Source organism: Mastacembelus armatus, chromosome 24 (genome assembly GCF_900324485.2).
Source record: "Mastacembelus armatus chromosome 24, fMasArm1.2, whole genome shotgun sequence".
NCBI classification, from domain to species: Eukaryota; Metazoa; Chordata; class Actinopteri; order Synbranchiformes; family Mastacembelidae; genus Mastacembelus; species Mastacembelus armatus.
Window position 1 is genome coordinate 20,828,575 of NC_046656.1, and position 17,672 is coordinate 20,846,246.

The following is a 17,672-nucleotide window of genomic DNA, read 5'->3' on the forward strand; positions in this document are numbered from 1 at the left end:
AACTAACGGGACTGTCACGTGTGCAGCCAATTTCCACCGTCAGCGTCATGTGTGTTTACATGTGCAAACAGATAAAACTGGTTCTGTGGAAACATCGTGTTTTTACTGGTTTTATTTCACGTTCCCAGTTTCCCATAAAAACCTGTTTACCCTGAACTCATCATACCACGGGTCACTGGAAACACCTGAATGATTAAAGTTTAGAGCTGAATCAGATCAACACGGATGATTTCAATCACTTAAGACAAAGCTTAGGCCAAACTGGCCTGTGCTCAAACAGCAGACAAACCAGTAAACAAAAAACAAACATGTAAATAAAGCTAATAACAGCTAATAATAGCTAATAATAATAATAGCTACAGTAATATAGACTTAGAAATGTATTCTCTCAGTTCAATCACTGCTGTTTGTGTGTTAAGATAAGTGATGAATCAGTCTGGGTTCATTAATTACAGAATAATGTCCATGTGCTTAATGAATTCACTATTTTACTGTTTTTATTTGTTACAAATTGTTGTAAATTGGATCTGGTCAGGGTAGTTTGATAAAAAAATAATAGTAAAGCTATTTTCTATATCCTGATACCAGCCCCAGAAGAATAAATACATAAGAAATCATCAAATGTTCAATTATTTTTTAAGATAAAAATATAAAAATGACTAAATGAGTGAAGGAAAGGCAGCTACACTTAGAAGTTAATATGAGACAACAACAACAACAACAACAACAACAGAGGCAAGGTGGGAAGAAACGTTCTCCTCTTAAATCCTATTAACACGTTTAACAGCAGAAACTGATCCCAGGTCAGTTCAGGTCAACAAGCAGCTTCACCACTGATTCAAAAGGCTTAAACAACAATCTGGATTTTATTCAAGAAGATCTATCGGCGTATAGATTATTGATCAAAATCACTGCAGCCTCATATGGAGACAAAGACTCTTCTCAATATTCAGATTCTTAAAAAACATGTTTGGATTGTTACTAAGGTCAATTAGGAGAAATCCAGTTTGAGCGATCTGTCAAACAGGATGTGCACGTTTCAGTGCTCGTTAGTTCTTCCATACCCAAAACCTCAGTCCATGTTAACTCACTGTGCTGTTTATCTGTCACAGTCGGTCTTTTCACTTTGAAACAGGTGACATGAATTTAGTCTGAGGTCCTAACAGCATCACAAACTTACACAGGTACATTTATATTCAACTGAGACTTTAAAGCAAAATAATGTTTTTAATCCTGGGTCTTAAAAACGGGTCTTTCAAACTAGCACATCTGTCAGGCCTCATTCAGTTCTATTAAAGCTGCTATTTCAGCAGTGACCAGGGCTGGACTCACGTTGTTGTTTAGTGTAAACACATCAACAATGCATGTTTGTGCACAGGCTCCAAAATAAAAGCTGCTGCTGTTCTTTTCTGATTCCACTCATCCCCCTGGTCTCTGCTGCTGAAAGGTAACTCTGCATTTTACAACCAAAAAGTCCAGAAACTGGACCAAAGTCACAGGGACACAAACATGAGATTAAACCAGAACCGGGACAATGGATTCAAGTTCTTCCTATTTCACACCAGAGTCCTGTGACAACAAACAGTGGAACTTCACTAAGTACATTTAACTACTGCACTTAAGGACAAATTTAAGGTAGGACTTTAAGTATTTCTACTCCACTGCAGAGGCAAATATAGTATTTTTTACTCCACCACATCTGTCTGACAGCTGGAGTTACTTCACTGATGCAAAAAAAACTCACAAACAAGTTGTAAATCTGAGTAGATACAGTAGTTCTGTGTATTTGTACACAGACATACTGCATATGTACTCATGTATTCTCAGGTATGGCTCCACCAGGCAGAAACAACAGGTCCTGGACGTCCTTTTACTACTGGGATCCTGTGTTAAATGAACCCAGCAGCAGATTTTTCTGCCTTTTTAAGAAATCTAAGCAAATAAATCAATAAAAAATGTGACTGAGGGGGACATTTAGTGTTGAAGGTGTTAATTTGCCATCGACAGCCACAGCCCGCTCTGACGTGTGAGGGCTGGTTTCTCAGGACTCGCTCTCAGCGTCTCTGTTTGCTGAGGAAATCCATCAGCACATTATGAATAATAATGACCTTTTTCTGACCAAGAATAATGGGAAGGCTGCATGCCGAGCGACTGGAGGTCACAGCTTAGCCGGCGATGCTGTTTGGACAGGGAGTGTCTACCACACACACATGCATACATATGAGGGATGTTCTGACTGAAGCCCTGTGTGCACCACTGCTCCTGCAGCCCCGTACAAACACTGAGAAAAAGAGCAGGGAGACGCCTCATTTGACCAGATGTCAAGATAACTTTAAAAACCTGGTTCTAGTCTCCATTAGTAATCACTGCTGAGACTCGCCTGTCATTTATACACGACTCTGATATCTACACAATCCAATCAGGAAGTTTGGCTTTTCCACCCGTGGTCTACAACACACGCTCTGTTCGCCTCTTTGCCTCCATGTTCCTCTCCAGGTTTTGGCCTTTGCATGTGTGCGCTGAGTTTCTTCCTCATGTTTGTGCACAGGTTTATCTGGCCCTCGATCGGTTTCCGGAACACATAGGCAGAAAGGACAAGACCACCAACGGAGCCGACCCAGCAGACAGAAAACATGGGGCTGCTGGAGGTCGAGGTCAGAAACAGCAGGATGGAGGAAAAGTGACAATAATGACTGAAGCTGTCACTTCCTGTGTGCTGCAGGACATGCAGACTCCACACAGAAAGGCCCCTGGTCCACCTGGGTTCAGACCCTAATCCTGACCTGCATGTGTTTGGACTGTGGGAGGAGAAAACCCACACAGACACAGGGACAACATGCAGACTCCACACAGAAAGGCCCCTGGTCCACCTGGGTTCAGACCCTAATCCTGACCTGCATGTGTTTGGACTGTGGGAGGAGAAAACCCACACAGACACAGGGACAACATGCAGACTCCACACAGAAAGGCCCCGGGTCCACCTGGGTTCAGACCCTAATCCTGACCTGCATGTGTTTGGACTGTGGGAGGAGAAAACCCACACAGACACAGGGACAACATGCAGACTCCACACAGAAAGGCCCCGGGTCCACCTGGGTTCAGACCCTAATCCTGACCTGCATGTGTTTGGACTGTGGGAGGAGAAAACCCACACAGACACTCCTTTCTGCTGCTGTTGCAGAGAAGATGCAAGGAAGCCATTACTGCTTCAGGAAAAGTCGTCCCCCATAGCCAGATGTTCAGTCCGCTGAACTCAATATTAAACTCAATACTAAATACTAACTCAAGATTAAAGTTTTGCCAAGTGCATCTTTAAAAAATGATTTCTCGTGTTTGATCTCAGAGTGAAAATGAGTGATGAGAGCAAACCGTGAATATGTGGTCTCTCGGTGGTGGGATGTCTTTGAACCATCAATACTTCAAAACAAAAAACGCGTCCATCTTAGGTAAACAGCACTTTGCTATTCATGGACATGTACAATGATGCTTTCTTAAGGCGAAAAGAGCTTAAGCGTCAGTCTGGGTGCCTTTCAGACCTCCAGCCCGGCCACCCAGAGAGCTGCGGGTCTGGGGGTTTGGGGTGGGGACCAAAATTGGCAGGGCAACGGTCAACTCCAGCTAAACGTCAGAATCACTGGCCTAAATGTCATCTTCATTCTCCCACATCTGAAGTGCCCATTGAGAGCTGAATATCAGGCTGAATGTTTAGCAGTTTTAAGGTGGACTGCAGCGCCACGTGCAGCACTAAACTCAGCCAACCGCCCCTCCAACCAGCCAGCCAAATAAAACAAGGCAGAGCAGGTCACCTGATGGTGCAGTTTTACAGAGAAAAGGCTTTAAAAGACATGAAACCAGTTATATGTAGTGTTGTCTAAAGGCGACGCAGAAGCGCCACAACAAAAAGGCGCCTGAGACGGCGCCTTGATTCATGGGAACACTGTGGCTCTGCCTTTGTGGCAGCTCCTCCACTGAGCAAATACTCCAAACTGTTCATTCCTCGCCGGCCTTTTCTCTCCCCCGGCACATTGTTTGTGCCCTCGCATTTCATTCAGGCTGGGGGGGGGGAAGATTGCTCTCAGAGCCACTGAGCAAACAGTGGAGAAAGGAGCCTGCCATCTTCACTCTGTTCCCAGGAGAACTTGCCTTTTTTATTTTTTTATTTGAGCTCCAAGCTGTCGAGCTGAGCCGAGAGTTTGATGTCAGAAAAGCTGAATTAATTGCTTTAAGCCAAAGGGGCGGGCCACCCATCACCAATCGCCCCCCGAAATGTTTTATTGGAGATTATTAAAGCTTTCCCGCTACACAAGGTGTACAAACACTGGGCGGCAGAAAGAGTCCAGCTCCGGTTTCAAGCCTTTGATTTTTGGTTCTCAATCATCTCGAAGACAAGTAGTGGATGTTTTGCCTGTTTTTAAGGATTATGCCTAAAGACTATTTTCGTTGTGTCTTTCCTCCAGGGAGAGTCAGGTACATAAGAAAATGATCGGAGTCGGCCAAGGAGCAGACTCAGCATGCAGGAGTCCACCCACTATAAACCACATGTAACAGTCCCCCAGTCCTCACCTGTTCCTCCCTCAGAGACCTGCATACAAAGACCTTCACATTCAAACTATCCCATGCTAAAAAAAACCAAAAAAAAAAACAAAACCCTGCCGCCATGTTTCTGACCTCCACTTAACTTCCACAAGCAGGATCATTCAGTGTCAGGCACACACTGCAGTGATAAACACATCTGTGCTGTATGTTATCAGCAGATTAGCGGCTCTTTGCTAATGAGGCTGCAAACAGAGCGAGCTATCAAAAGTCCTGAACAAAGACTCTGAGAGCACAGAAGATAAACCTGCATCCTGAGGTTAAATATTAAAGAATTCCATCAGCTTGTCTCCTCCTCCCACTAAAGCCTGAAGACTGCACGCTACGCTACATGTTGTTTTGAAGAGTAGGACTGAAAATGTTCTGATGTTCATGCATGAACTGCTTTTAGTGACCAATCATGACCCTGGTTCCTAAAACAACAACATTCAAAACCCAATCCAATGTTTATCCTAAACGTCCGTCTGAGACATAATCAGCAAATAATGTTTTTTAGATAAAGAAATTATAAGATTCTGGCGATTTGGTCTGGTCATTTCTGATCTACTTCAGAGAAACAGAGCAGAGGATGAGAGTCACTCAGGAGTTTGCTCAGAAAGCATCATGTCAGCGAGCATCTTCTCGGGTTTAACCAAATCTCCAAAGGCTCACTGAAGGAAAAATCTATCCAGCTGTCTCTAAACAGCAGAAACCAGCTGCTTCATGCAAAACATCCCCAAAGATCAGAGCAATTCCAGCAGGTCACGTGTCTCCTGGTTCACTTTAAGGTGGTGGTGGGAGGTACTTTGCCAAACTCAGGTGCACTTGGCGTAGCTGTGCGGCTGAATGCTAACGTTAGCTTTCTGAGGGCGCATAAATTCATTATCCAAACTTACATGAACTGATTTGTTTTGTTAGGCCTCTCTGGGGGGCAGAGGAAACCAGCTGGAAATACAATCACCTTTAGATTTGATTTGTGGACTTGTTAGCAGGCTGTAGTCAGAGAAGACAAAGTGAAAGAGGCCAAGTGGGAAAGAAACATGATAAATCAACATTTTTATGCTAAGAGAGTTTGCTAACTGCATTATTATAATGTAGTTTCACAGTAAATCGCAGCTCAGGATCAGGACTTTGTTCTGGGTGCCAGTCTTAGAGAAAATAATCTTCCAATCATAGAAATCTCAGATTGTGATATTCCCGAAAATTCAACTAAATTGACAAACTGACAATTCTTAAAATTATATCTAAGCCTTTGGAAAAAAAAAAGTATAGTCTAAAAATATGCAAATATTTTTAATATCAAAATTCATAAACCTGTGATTGACTGGCGATCTGTCGGGTTGGACCCCACCTCTCGTCCTACGACCCTGAAAGGACAAGCAGTAGATAATGAACAATGGATGATAGAAAGTCAAAAACACACCTAAAGTAGTGCTGCCAATGTGTCTGTCTGTTTATTAAAGGGTTCAAATAAAAAATAAAGACGGATTCAGCAGGTAAATCAATGATTTATTTATTATTCATTTATTGGTTGATGACGACAAAAACAAACATGTTTTATTTAACGGGGACGTCTCTTGAAGCTGAATAACTATTTGTGTTTACATGACATTTAGCAGCAGACTAATATGATCTGATTTAACAGGACAGGAAAACACACTTCACTTCTCCTTCACTGGAGCAACAAACTGAGCAGCAGACTGTGGCGCCATCTACAGGACAAGACACAGAAACACAAGAGACAACAGGGAAGTCACAAAATAGAATAAACTACGACACAAATACATGTTCCAGTGTTTTTATTCTCTGTTGACTTCACATCAGCGGAGATAAACAGGAAGTTCACAGTCCTTACCTCATTTTAAGTTTTATTTATTTATAAGGAAAAGAGAACGATGGAGGATTTAGGGAGATGAGCAATAAGCAGTAGTTGTGGTTGTTTTCAGACACATTACATGTGTCTGCTGACAAAGCCTTAAAATGTCAGTATCTAGGAAAGGGAAGGAGGAACAGGGGAGGTTCAGGAGGAAAGGATGTGAGGAATCACTGAAAACGATCACACCCTCAGTCCAACATCTCCTCTGGTCTCATTCTGCATTCAGCAGCATGATGCGTCTGTCTGCCTTCCAAATGGGAATCTGGGAGAGAAATCCTTTAAGTCATTGACTCTGAGAAGTGACGGCGGGTGAGGCGGCTGCTGATGGCGACCAGCTGCTGTGTCAGACTTCCAAATCGAGTCTTAATGTTCAAAAGCCGGAGAGTCATTTTCTGCCAGAGAGAGTAAAGCTTCTTTAAAGCCGTCTGCCTCCACTCTGCTCGCCACGCTAAGCCGCCATGATGACCATATGTGCAGTACAGAAAAACTAAATATACAACAGAGGCAGACATCAGCAGCAGGATATACACCTGAGTCACCTGTCACGTCTCGCTCGGCTCTTTGGGCTGAAATAAAAGCGTCTGTGACCTCAGGCCTGTAGATCTGTATTATTTTCAGCTCTGCAGCAATAAAGGACAGAAATCAGTAAAATCCTGGCTACCACAGTCCTGTGCACACACTTCTGGGTCCAGAGCAACATCTCAGCTTTACTGCAGCAGCACCGAAACAAATAAAAAAAAAAACTGCACCACAAAGAAATAACAAATGAAATTCACAAATGAAATTATGAACCAAAGGACACTGCACGTAGTTAGTTGTTTGGAAGTAAGATGGAAAACTGTAAAATAATATAGGCATAGATAATTGTACAACAGATTTTATAACACAGAGGTTTTACTAATGAGACAAAAAGGAGGCAGAAAGTGACTTCAGAGGCAGAAAGAGACTTCAAAGTTCTGTCTCTGAGCTCCAGATCAACCAGCCCGACTAAACCCTGCATTTACTTCCACACATCTGGACGCCACAGACAAGTCGACCCAACTGGAGATTTTAGAAGAATTCTAGTTTGGAAAAAAACAAAACAAACAATCCACACACTGAGGCAGCTGTATAAAAAAACTAACATGTTTAAAATCAACAAATGTTTTGTCATCATGGGTTATTTATTTAATTGTCTTTAATTTACTGCTGTTTGTTGAAGAAACAATATTTCATTCAGCTGAATTTTTATGCAAATAAATGTGAACTTGGCAGTTTGCAGAGCTGAGTCCGCCAGAGTCCAGATTCTAAACAAAGTGTCATGGAAAGTAGAAAAGTAGAAAAGTGGTCTGATCTCTGATTTCCACACCTCAGCTTGTTTTTTTTAATACAGTGGCGCCCCCTTTTGGATGATTCACTGCATTACAGTGTTTGGATTTTATGGGTCTGTAAATTCCCAATAATTATTAATCTGGTTTGGTGCTAATTATGCTTCTACTGAAGTCCAGGTATTTCGTAAAGCAACATAATCAATGCACAAACAGCAGGTCACATGTATAAAATGCTAAATGACCTTAGAGGAGAGTAGAATCAATATTTAGAGAATTATTTTGGTTTGCAATAAAGAAGAATGATGAAATATCTTCTCAGGGTCACTGAGGGTCACTGTTAAATAAACCCATAAAATATTGGAAAGTGACTAAGACTGAAACTACATGTGTTATTTGTGTTGTGTTTCCCTTCACTGTTATTTATTTATTTAGCCTTTATAGATTTTTTGCTGTAAAATGTTAGAAAAATGAATAAAGTGTCATGAAGCTGATGTGGCTGCAGTTCCTCGGTGCGACACCAGGAGACAGTCTGAGCTCAGGGTTCAGATAAAAACCACATCAGTGATTTATCTCCTTGGAGTGTTTTTTGTTTAGTTTAGTTTAGCTCAGAAATGTAAATAGAGAAGATTCTTTATTCACCCCCCCCCCAAGTCTGTTCAGTCTAAGATTAAATCATTTTAGTGGGAATAAAGTGAAAACACAACAGGGTTTAAAGGGTTTGACCTCTGGAAACTGTAATTTTACCCAAACTGGTGAGTAAAAATGTCGACTGTGTTTGAATTTAACTTATCTTTAATTGCATTTAATGTCTTATACTTCTTGTTTTTTCATTGTTATTGTGTTTAACCTGAGTTGGTTTTGTGCCTGACAGCTCATTATAGAAAAAAAGAAAGAAAGCAGGGATTTCTCTTATTAACCATTAAATCAACTCTAATGGTCCATGTGGACCAGTGGAAGTGGCTTCAATGTGTGTGTGTGGTCATGAATGTAGAAAACAGTCTATTGAAGGCTGCCGTCTGAAAACCATGACAACTCGCTGCAGCCTCACATGTATTCGCAGCAGCAGCAGTGTGTGTGTGTGTGTGTGTCAGTCGGGCCATTATAAAGTGTTCAGGGGGAATAAATGGGATAAATGTGGAGGCTGTGCGCTCTTTGTGACCATCAGCTCGTCGTGTGTTTGTTTGCAGAGCTCGACCACCCAGTATGATCTCACACACACACACACACACACACACACACACACACACACACACACACACACACACACACCATGCCTCTTTGAGATACACCAAAAAACAAGGAAAACTCAGAGGAGTGTGTTTGGGAGGAGCTGATTTTAAACACAACTCTGACTTTTGTTCCCAGATGATTTTCTGTTGTTACAAGAATAAACCTCACAATAAGACGATCAGTGGACGAGAACTAAAACGATTCTACGACACGATTTCAATTAAAAACAACAGGGTTTTGGGCTCGAAGGGAACCGACTGGTGAACAGTGTGAAGAAAATCCTACTGAGGTTGAAAATATCATTAGTTGTTGGTGAGGAAGAACCATGTGAGCCAGGTCAGCGGTGTGGCTCCCTGCTGGGTTTTTAATAGTCTTTGGACAACAATGAAGGTCTACGGCTCAGACCCATAAGCTGAACCAGGTTCTGGATTCATTGGTGCTGTCGGTCTCTGGATGGGATCTGGACTCAGTGACACAAACACACACACACACCATGTCTGTTGTCCTTAAACAAATCATTAGTACATTTCTACTGGACCAAACCGAATATAACAAGAACTTCAAAAACGTCTGTGTCTTTTTTTGGGCCAAACCTACATCTGTGCATCTGGACTCAGAGAGCAGAACAAGCAGGGAATGATTAGTGTTGTTACACAGACGACACAAATAAAGAATCACAACAATAAAAATAGTGAACAGCAGTTTATGTAAACACGGCTTCAGCTAATCCTCACAACAAACACTGAAACACACTGAGACGCTCGTCTCACGCTGCTCTTTTCGCCACTAAAACCTTCTTAAATTTAGTGATTTCTCAAGGGAGTCTGGTGCGGCCACACCGCAGCCCTGTGCTCTCAGAGCTCAAAGTATTTCACAGGTCAGTTTGTTAAGAGAAAACACTGAGGACATGTCTCAGGCTTATATTTATTTCCTGTCTGCTGTATTTTAAATACAAAATAAGTTTTTATTCATCGTTTATGACTTTATGAATTATCTTATAAAACTCTATAAATAAACAACAAGGTTTTCCCAGTTAAATAATGTAGTAATTTAGTTAATTAGGCTAATTTCTAATTCAGTGGGTTTAATGTCTAACTGGGCTCATCATTTACTTTCACTCTGAGCTGCGGCCTGTTTGTTTGTAAACGTGTAAACAGGAAACGGATCAGTGGCTGATAAATGTAAACGAATCCCTTCTTTCTTTCTAATCCTCCATCATTAAACGCTCAGCTCTGACATCTCTGCACCCTGATCCACTTGACTCCCGGGAACCGCCTCCGTCCGTTTTAACGGGTCTCTCTCTCTCTCTCACACACACACACACACACACACACACACACACACACACACACACACACGCCGTTAAAAGCACGGAGGACACACACCCTTCGCGCCTCCCCCTCATGTGTTTCTCTTGCTGTTAAACCCTCTCCGGTCGGCCCGTGCAGCTCCGGGCTCCCGCTCCGTTTAACGGCATTCATGGCCCCACACCCGCCGCTGTCCGCTCCTCTTTAACGGGCTCGGTGAAGCACCGCAGACACGGACCAGGAACTCTTCTTTTCCTTTTTCTGTCTTTTCGTGCCCGCGGCATGTCTTTTGGCACCAGCACAAAGACGGGATTCTCCGTGCGGGACATCCTGGACCTCCCAGACCCCACCGGGAAAGGCGGCTCCGGGATGGAGGAGACCGAGGAGGACGACACCGAGGAGGCCCCACCGGAGGCTTCCGGTTCGGGTAACGCACAGAAACTGAGATTTGGCGGCGGGAGCGTGGACAGGTGCAGCCGCGGACGCGGTAACCTGCACTTCTCAGGTGAGATTCGTTTTACGAATGAAAACAGAAACGATTTTTCTGTTTAGCCCAAATTTCTCTCCGGAACGTGACGCTGCTTGATCATCAAAGCGTCAGTCATTTGTTAAACTAACAGGAAGGTGTTTGGTTGAAAACCTCAGTTTCATTATTAAGGTTAAAATGACATTAGGGAATAATTGAATCCCAATATTCGCCCTGACAGCCGCGTTTCCTGGTTCCGTTTAGTCCCCGCACTTTAGACCACTGAGACTAATAATGAAAGAATCGGTCTGGTATTAATGTGAGGCCAGTTCCTCAGTTTCAGTCACTCGGGTCTGAAATGGGTTTTTGTAAAGGGCTAATTGATTGAACATGGATTATTGATTGAACAGAGATTATTGACTCAGATCTGTTCATTTAGTCGTCCTGTTGTTTTAGAGTTTCTGCTTTAATCAGACTATTGACAGTAATCCGATTACTTGTCTCCTCCTCCTGCAGTACACGGTCTGCCCCGTGTCAAGTCCAAATCCCCCGAGTTCTCCACAGACGAGTCCCCGGACGCAGAGCGGGACGCACCGGGCGATGAAGCGCAGAAGAGCCGCGGCAGAAAGCGGCGGGTGCTGTTCTCCAAGGCGCAGACCTTCGAGCTGGAGCGGCGCTTCCGGCAGCAGCGGTACCTGTCCGCCCCGGAGAGGGAGCACCTGGCCGGGCTGATCCACCTGACCCCGAACCAGGTCAAGATCTGGTTCCAGAACCACCGCTACAAGATGAAGCGAGCTCGGGCCGAGCGCGGCCTGCAGGCGCTGCAGCTGCTGCCGGCCCGCCGGGTCGCCATCCCAGTCCTGGTGCGGGACGAGAAACCCTGGGACCGGGTCACGGACCTGGATCTGGACTCAAGACTCAGGTTCGGCCTGAGTGTCCCAGTCTGTGCTTACTCTCCGCTGCTGCAGCCCGCCTACGGCCCAGAGCACCCCGGTCTGCCGCAGCACCCAGGGGTGCAGCAACTGGCTCACATGTACCAGTGGAGCTGGTGAAGCCAGAGACCGACTGACAGACACAGACAAGTCCACTTTATACACTCGGGTTCGGCCTTCAGGTTATTGCTGTTCCTTTCAGAACCGGCCCATTTAATGATAGACGCGAATATTAAACAGTGAAAAAGAAAAATTCTCCAGAGAGACTGAGTCAGATTTCAAAGTTAAAGCCCAAAACACGACCCGGTTTTACTGGTTCGATGGTAAATTCCCTCATCCAGACGCGCAAAACGTCTAAAACTACAGATCCTGATCAACTGTATCATGAAAAGACTGAACTCAAACTGAAACCGGGTCAAACCAAATGTTGTCTTGTTTTCGGGACTTTGTGAGGTCTTTGGTTTCGTGGTGGTTTTTATAAATCTATTTATAATAGTGATCGCTGCGTGGTTTTGTAATAAACTGCATATTTATGACGGTGAATAAAAAGCTGGAGCAGGTGTGAGTGATTTATTTATTATATTGATTATTTCTCTGGTCTCCGACTGTAGGAGAACTTCCGGAATACCAGAGAAATTTTATTACTTAGAGTGAATCAAATAAATACAGTTTGCCCTGATTCTTGTCTTTATGCTAAAAGCTAAGCTAACAGACTGAACCTTGTTCATCACATCACAACATTGGACTTTAGATCATAAAGTTTTTTATATATAAATTAGCAAGTTGAATTAAATGATGCTTTAAAATTCAGATATTTGCACAAACTTTCATTAGAGACTTAGTGACAGGAAGAATCTCCCCGTTTGTCCCGTGATTTTATAAGTTAATCAATGTTAATAATTGATATTTTCACAGAGCAGAGTATGTTGGAGGTTTTGAAAAGACCCAAATCAACATGAAATGCTGCTGTTTGCGTATGAAACTATCAAACCACATCAGTGACCACACTGACTGTGTTCACATGACCCAGAGAAACCGGATCACTGGGGGAAACCTGGTTTACAATGCGTTTATATGTGCTCGGGGGATCTGACACCCCATATCACCACAGAGACCCGGACTGGTTTTGGTTGTTGGTTGGTTTGTGCTGCTGCTGATTTGATCTCCTGTTTTATCACTTTCTATATATTTTTATTCAAGGAAATAAATATTTTTTTCACATATTCATTTTCTCATATTAGCAGTTACTGTCTGTTATATTTGTTTTGTTTTTCTTTTACTTCTCATTCACAACTTGGTGATTCTTCATGTGACTTTGTCTAATTTTATCCTGATTTAAAATATGTTTATTTAGTTTTTAGTAAGTTATTGTATCGATATGTTGATCTTCATTTATTTAGGCCTGTTTTCATTTGATCACTGACAATTTTTTTATTTAAAAGACTGAGAACGTCATTCAGCCTGTGGCCAGAAGGTGGCAGCAAAAGCTCGACCAAAACCTGCTTTTCTCTGCAGACATGAAATAAATTGATTCGCCCCCATGAAAGTATCTGATATTATTGGATTCTGATTATTGATTTTTAATTATTGTGTTAATCACTTTAATGTTGGAGCTGGTAAAGATGGAGCTGACGTTAACTGCCTTATGTACTTCTAATTTGAAGTACTTTATATACCCCTGGGTAGCTGACGTTAACTACCTCATATACTTCTAATTTGAAGTACTTTATATACCGCTGGGTAGCTGACGTTAACTACCTCATATACTTCTAATTTGAAGTACTTTATATACCGCTGGGTAGCTGACGTTAACTACCTTATGTACTTCTAATTTGAAGTACTTTATATACCCCTGGGTAGCTGACGTTAACTACCTCATATACTTCTAATTTGAAGTACTTTATATACCGCTGGGTAGCTGACGTTAACTACCTTATATACTTCTAATTTGAAGTACTTTATATACCGCTGGGTAGCTGACGTTAACTACCTCATATACTTCTAATTTGAAGTACTTTATATACTGCTGGGTAGCCGACGTTAACTACCTCATATACTTCTAATTTGAAGTACTTTATATACTGCTGGGTAGCTGACGTTAACTACCTCATATACTTCTAATTTGAAGTACTTCATATCCCGCTGGGTAGCTGACGTTAACTACCTCATATACTTCTAATTTGAAGTACTTTATGTACCGCTGGGTAGCTGACGTTAACTACCTCATATACTTCTAATTTGAAGTACTTTATATACTGCTGGGTAGCTGACGTTAACTACCTCATATACTTCTAATTTGAAGTACTTCATATCCCGCTGGGTAGCTGACGTTAACTACCTCATATACTTCTAATTTGAAGTACTTCATATCCCGCTGGGTAGCTGACGTTAACTACCTCATATACTTCTAATTTGAAGTACTTCATGTACCGCTGGGTAGCTGACGTTAACTACCTCATATACTTCTAATTTGAAGTACTTTATGTACCGCTGGGTAGCTGACGTTAACTACCTCATATACTTTTAATTTGAAGTACTTTATATACCGCTGGGTAGCTGACGTTAACTACCTCATATACTTCTAATTTGAAGTACTTTATATACCGCTGGGTAGCTGACGTTAACTACCTCATATACTTCTAATTTGAAGTACTTTATATACCGCTGGGTAGCTGACGTTAACTACCTTATATACTTCTAATTTGAAGTACTTTACATACCGCTGGGTAGCTGACGTTAACTACCTTATATACTTCTAATTTGAAGTACTTTATATACTCCTGGGTAGCTGAGGTTAACTACCTTATATACTTCTAATTGAAGTACTTTATATACCGCTGGGTAGCTGACGTTAACTACCTCATATACTTCTAATTTGAAGTACTTTACATACTCTTGGGTAGCTGACGTTAACTACCTTATATACTTCTAATTTGAAGTACTTTATATACCGCTGGGTAGCTGACGTTAACTACCTCATATACTTCTAATTTGAAGTACTTTATATACTGCTGGGTAGCTGACGTTAACTACCTCATATACTTCTAATTTGAAGTACTTTATATACTGCTGGGTATCTTGGGAATTTTCCACCAGGGATCAATAAAGTTTGATTAGTTTACTGGTTACTTTCCACCACTACACATTTCTTATATTTCATATATTTTTCATTGAGTCTTCAGGTGGGACTCTGACTGTGCACCTATAAACAACAGACACTGTTCTGACACTTACCTGAGCAGGTGATTTCTCTCTGGGTGCTGATGACTTGTAGCTGCAGCTCATGCAGAAGAACACCACACCCTCCTCCCGTTCTGGTCCATTGTATTATGCAACAGTGAGGACCACCACGATAAGAGTCTATCGCCCCCTGTTGGCCTGGAGATAATTGACACAGGCCTCACATGAACAATGGTTGACTAGCAAACTAAAGCAGAGAATAAAAACATACATCTTCAATGTACAAAAAACGTCTCTTGTCTCCTGAAAAGATGCCACAACTAGAATCCACAAATTTAAGTGTTAACAAGCCAAAAATCACTGGTTTCATTTTTAGTCATGTGTATAAATGTCCCAAATGTAACATGTTAATATAAAACTAATAACAATAGTTATGACATAAAAATATTGGTAATTTTTGCCTCTATAAATAATATAATCTACTCAAGTACTTTAAATGTTATTTTTCTCTGTGTTGTGTCAAACCAGCTTTGACTTTACATCAACTTACAGAACCAGTTTCTCATTCAATTCAAAGGTAAAGTGTGTTCAGGCTTTTGATTGGTAGTGTACATTTATTTCCTGGAGACTTAACCAAACCTTAACCACAACCACTAACCAATTGCCAAACTGACCCTAACATAACCTTAACCATAACTTTAAAACAGGTTGTCTCTTTAAAATTCAGTAATTTAAAAGGGTGAGATCCTGGATTTTGTCTAAAGAAGGAAGCTGAGTCCCCACAAGGTGAGTAATTGCAGTTATATACACACACACACACAGAGCTGGACGGACCTGAACGGTTTATGAAAGCCCATGACATGTGACCTCTGACCTTCCCCTGAACCGTTTCTTTGCTCCTGGTCCAGGCTGAAGTGTGTCAGTGTCACCTGAAGGTGAAAATCAAAACAAGATGGATTTTAACGTCAGGCACTGGGATGAGAAAGTCCTCAGACGGAAAGAAAAATAAGGATCCGAGGCTCCTCCTCCTCCTTCTGGTCTGTGGAGGTTTCCATGTTGGAGCCGCCAGGTGGTCTGGATGCCCTGGCCCTCCTCCCCACCCTCCCACCCCCCGGTTGGAGTGGGCTGCCTTTTCAAGAGGCGTTCAGGGGCCCCAGCTGCTTGGCCTAATGCTCCTGCAGAGGGCCGAGGATTAAACGGAGGGGAGAGCCACAGCCTGCCCACAGGAAATGAAAGGAAAAGTGAAAGGGCCAAGAAAAAAAAAAAGATGCATAGAAAGGTTGTAGTAAGTGCCCCCACCCCCAAGACCACCACCGTCTTTAACCTGGGTCAGAGACTCAGGTCCAGGCTACAGGTGCTTGAGCTCAGAGCAGCACCGTCATCACGTGGGACGCTGCAGAAGAGGAGGGAAACATGTTCGAGGGTTAACAAATAAAATTCACACGAACATTTAAACAAGTCTGCCGCAGCAGCCACATTAGAAATACGAATAAACCTGAGCAGCAGAGATATGAGAGTTAAAAACACCTTAGGGTGCTCAGTCCTTTTCATAAACTACCACAGACACGTGGTAGGTCACCGTGTCTAATCTAAAAATCATTTCATAAACTACACAAACAGCAGTGAAACCATTAAAAAGCTGAGTGATGGTACATGTTGCTCCTGTAGGACAGATCCAGCATTTAGACTCAGCTTTTATTTTAACTTTCACATTTTTTTGTTTTATTTATTATCCACACACCTGTTTATTGATTAAAAATCAATACCTGAAATCCGTCAGTAACAAAAATCTTCATATCCAAACTGGGCTCAGCTGCCCCCCGTTTGATTTCATTTGATCACAGTCCTTCAGCACCACAGGGACCTGAACCAGCCAGAACACCAGACTGAGGATGAAGGGTCAGACACACTGCAGAGTCCCTGTGTAATAAAATATGAGTTTCAAATAACCGTCAGTATAAATGTCGTGGAACAGACTCACCTGAAGCTCAGCTCAACCTGTGGGAACATCCTCATCCTGTGACGTCATTGGCTGCAGTAATAAAGCGACAAACTCCGCCCACTTTAACCTCATGACAAATGTCCACACAGCCTGTGAAACCAGGACCATTTTAAAAAGCATCAGTGCTCATGCGCTTGGTGATAATGTTCCTGCATCATAACTACAATGAGATTATTCCAAGTTAACAGGAACAAACACAGCTCAGGTTACGGGAACATTATGGTGGCCTATTATAAACATTTGTATTGATTATTAATTACTTATCATCGTTATTAACAATGAATATGATAAAAATAGGCTCCAGTCGATTATATTTAATTCTGCGTAAAAATGATTAAAAAGATGATCATTAATTTAATTTAGCTCCAGTTAATACAAAGGCTGATTAATAAAATTAGAAACCTGCAATAAAAATCCAAATTTGGTTCTGTGGATTAATTAATGACGATTAACCTGCAAATGTCTGATCAGACCAAAAACATTCAACACAAAAATAATAAAAGATTTTCAATGTTCAAAACTCCGAGTCAAGAAAAAGCTTCAAGTTTGACTTTTTTATCGAAACAGAGTTAAAATGTTAATTTCATTACAGTGAGACAGAAACACGTAAAACCAGAGGAAACATATAACACCATCAATAAATAATCAATACACTTTAATAAAGCTGTTAAATTAAATGCTCAATAACGACTCAGGGGGTTTGTTTGAAATAAAGCTGCAGGACTGAGTTCAGGTAGTTTTAACTTCAATATTGACTAATTCTGCATCAGAAAAATAAATTTGAATAATAAAAACGT

At 41.9% G+C, this 17,672-nt stretch overlaps 1 protein-coding gene across 1 annotated transcript; it reads left to right on the top strand.

Annotated features, from left to right (window-relative positions):
* Positions 1 to 10,577: 10,577 nt before the first annotated feature.
* On the top strand, positions 10,578 to 11,813 carry nkx2.2b (NK2 homeobox 2b). The gene is made up of 2 exons (XM_026318859.1): positions 10,578 to 10,800; positions 11,278 to 11,813. The coding sequence occupies exons 1-2, from the start codon at positions 10,578 to 10,580 to the stop codon at positions 11,811 to 11,813; spliced, it is 759 nt and encodes a 252-aa protein (XP_026174644.1).
* Positions 11,814 to 17,672: the final 5,859 nt, after the last annotated feature.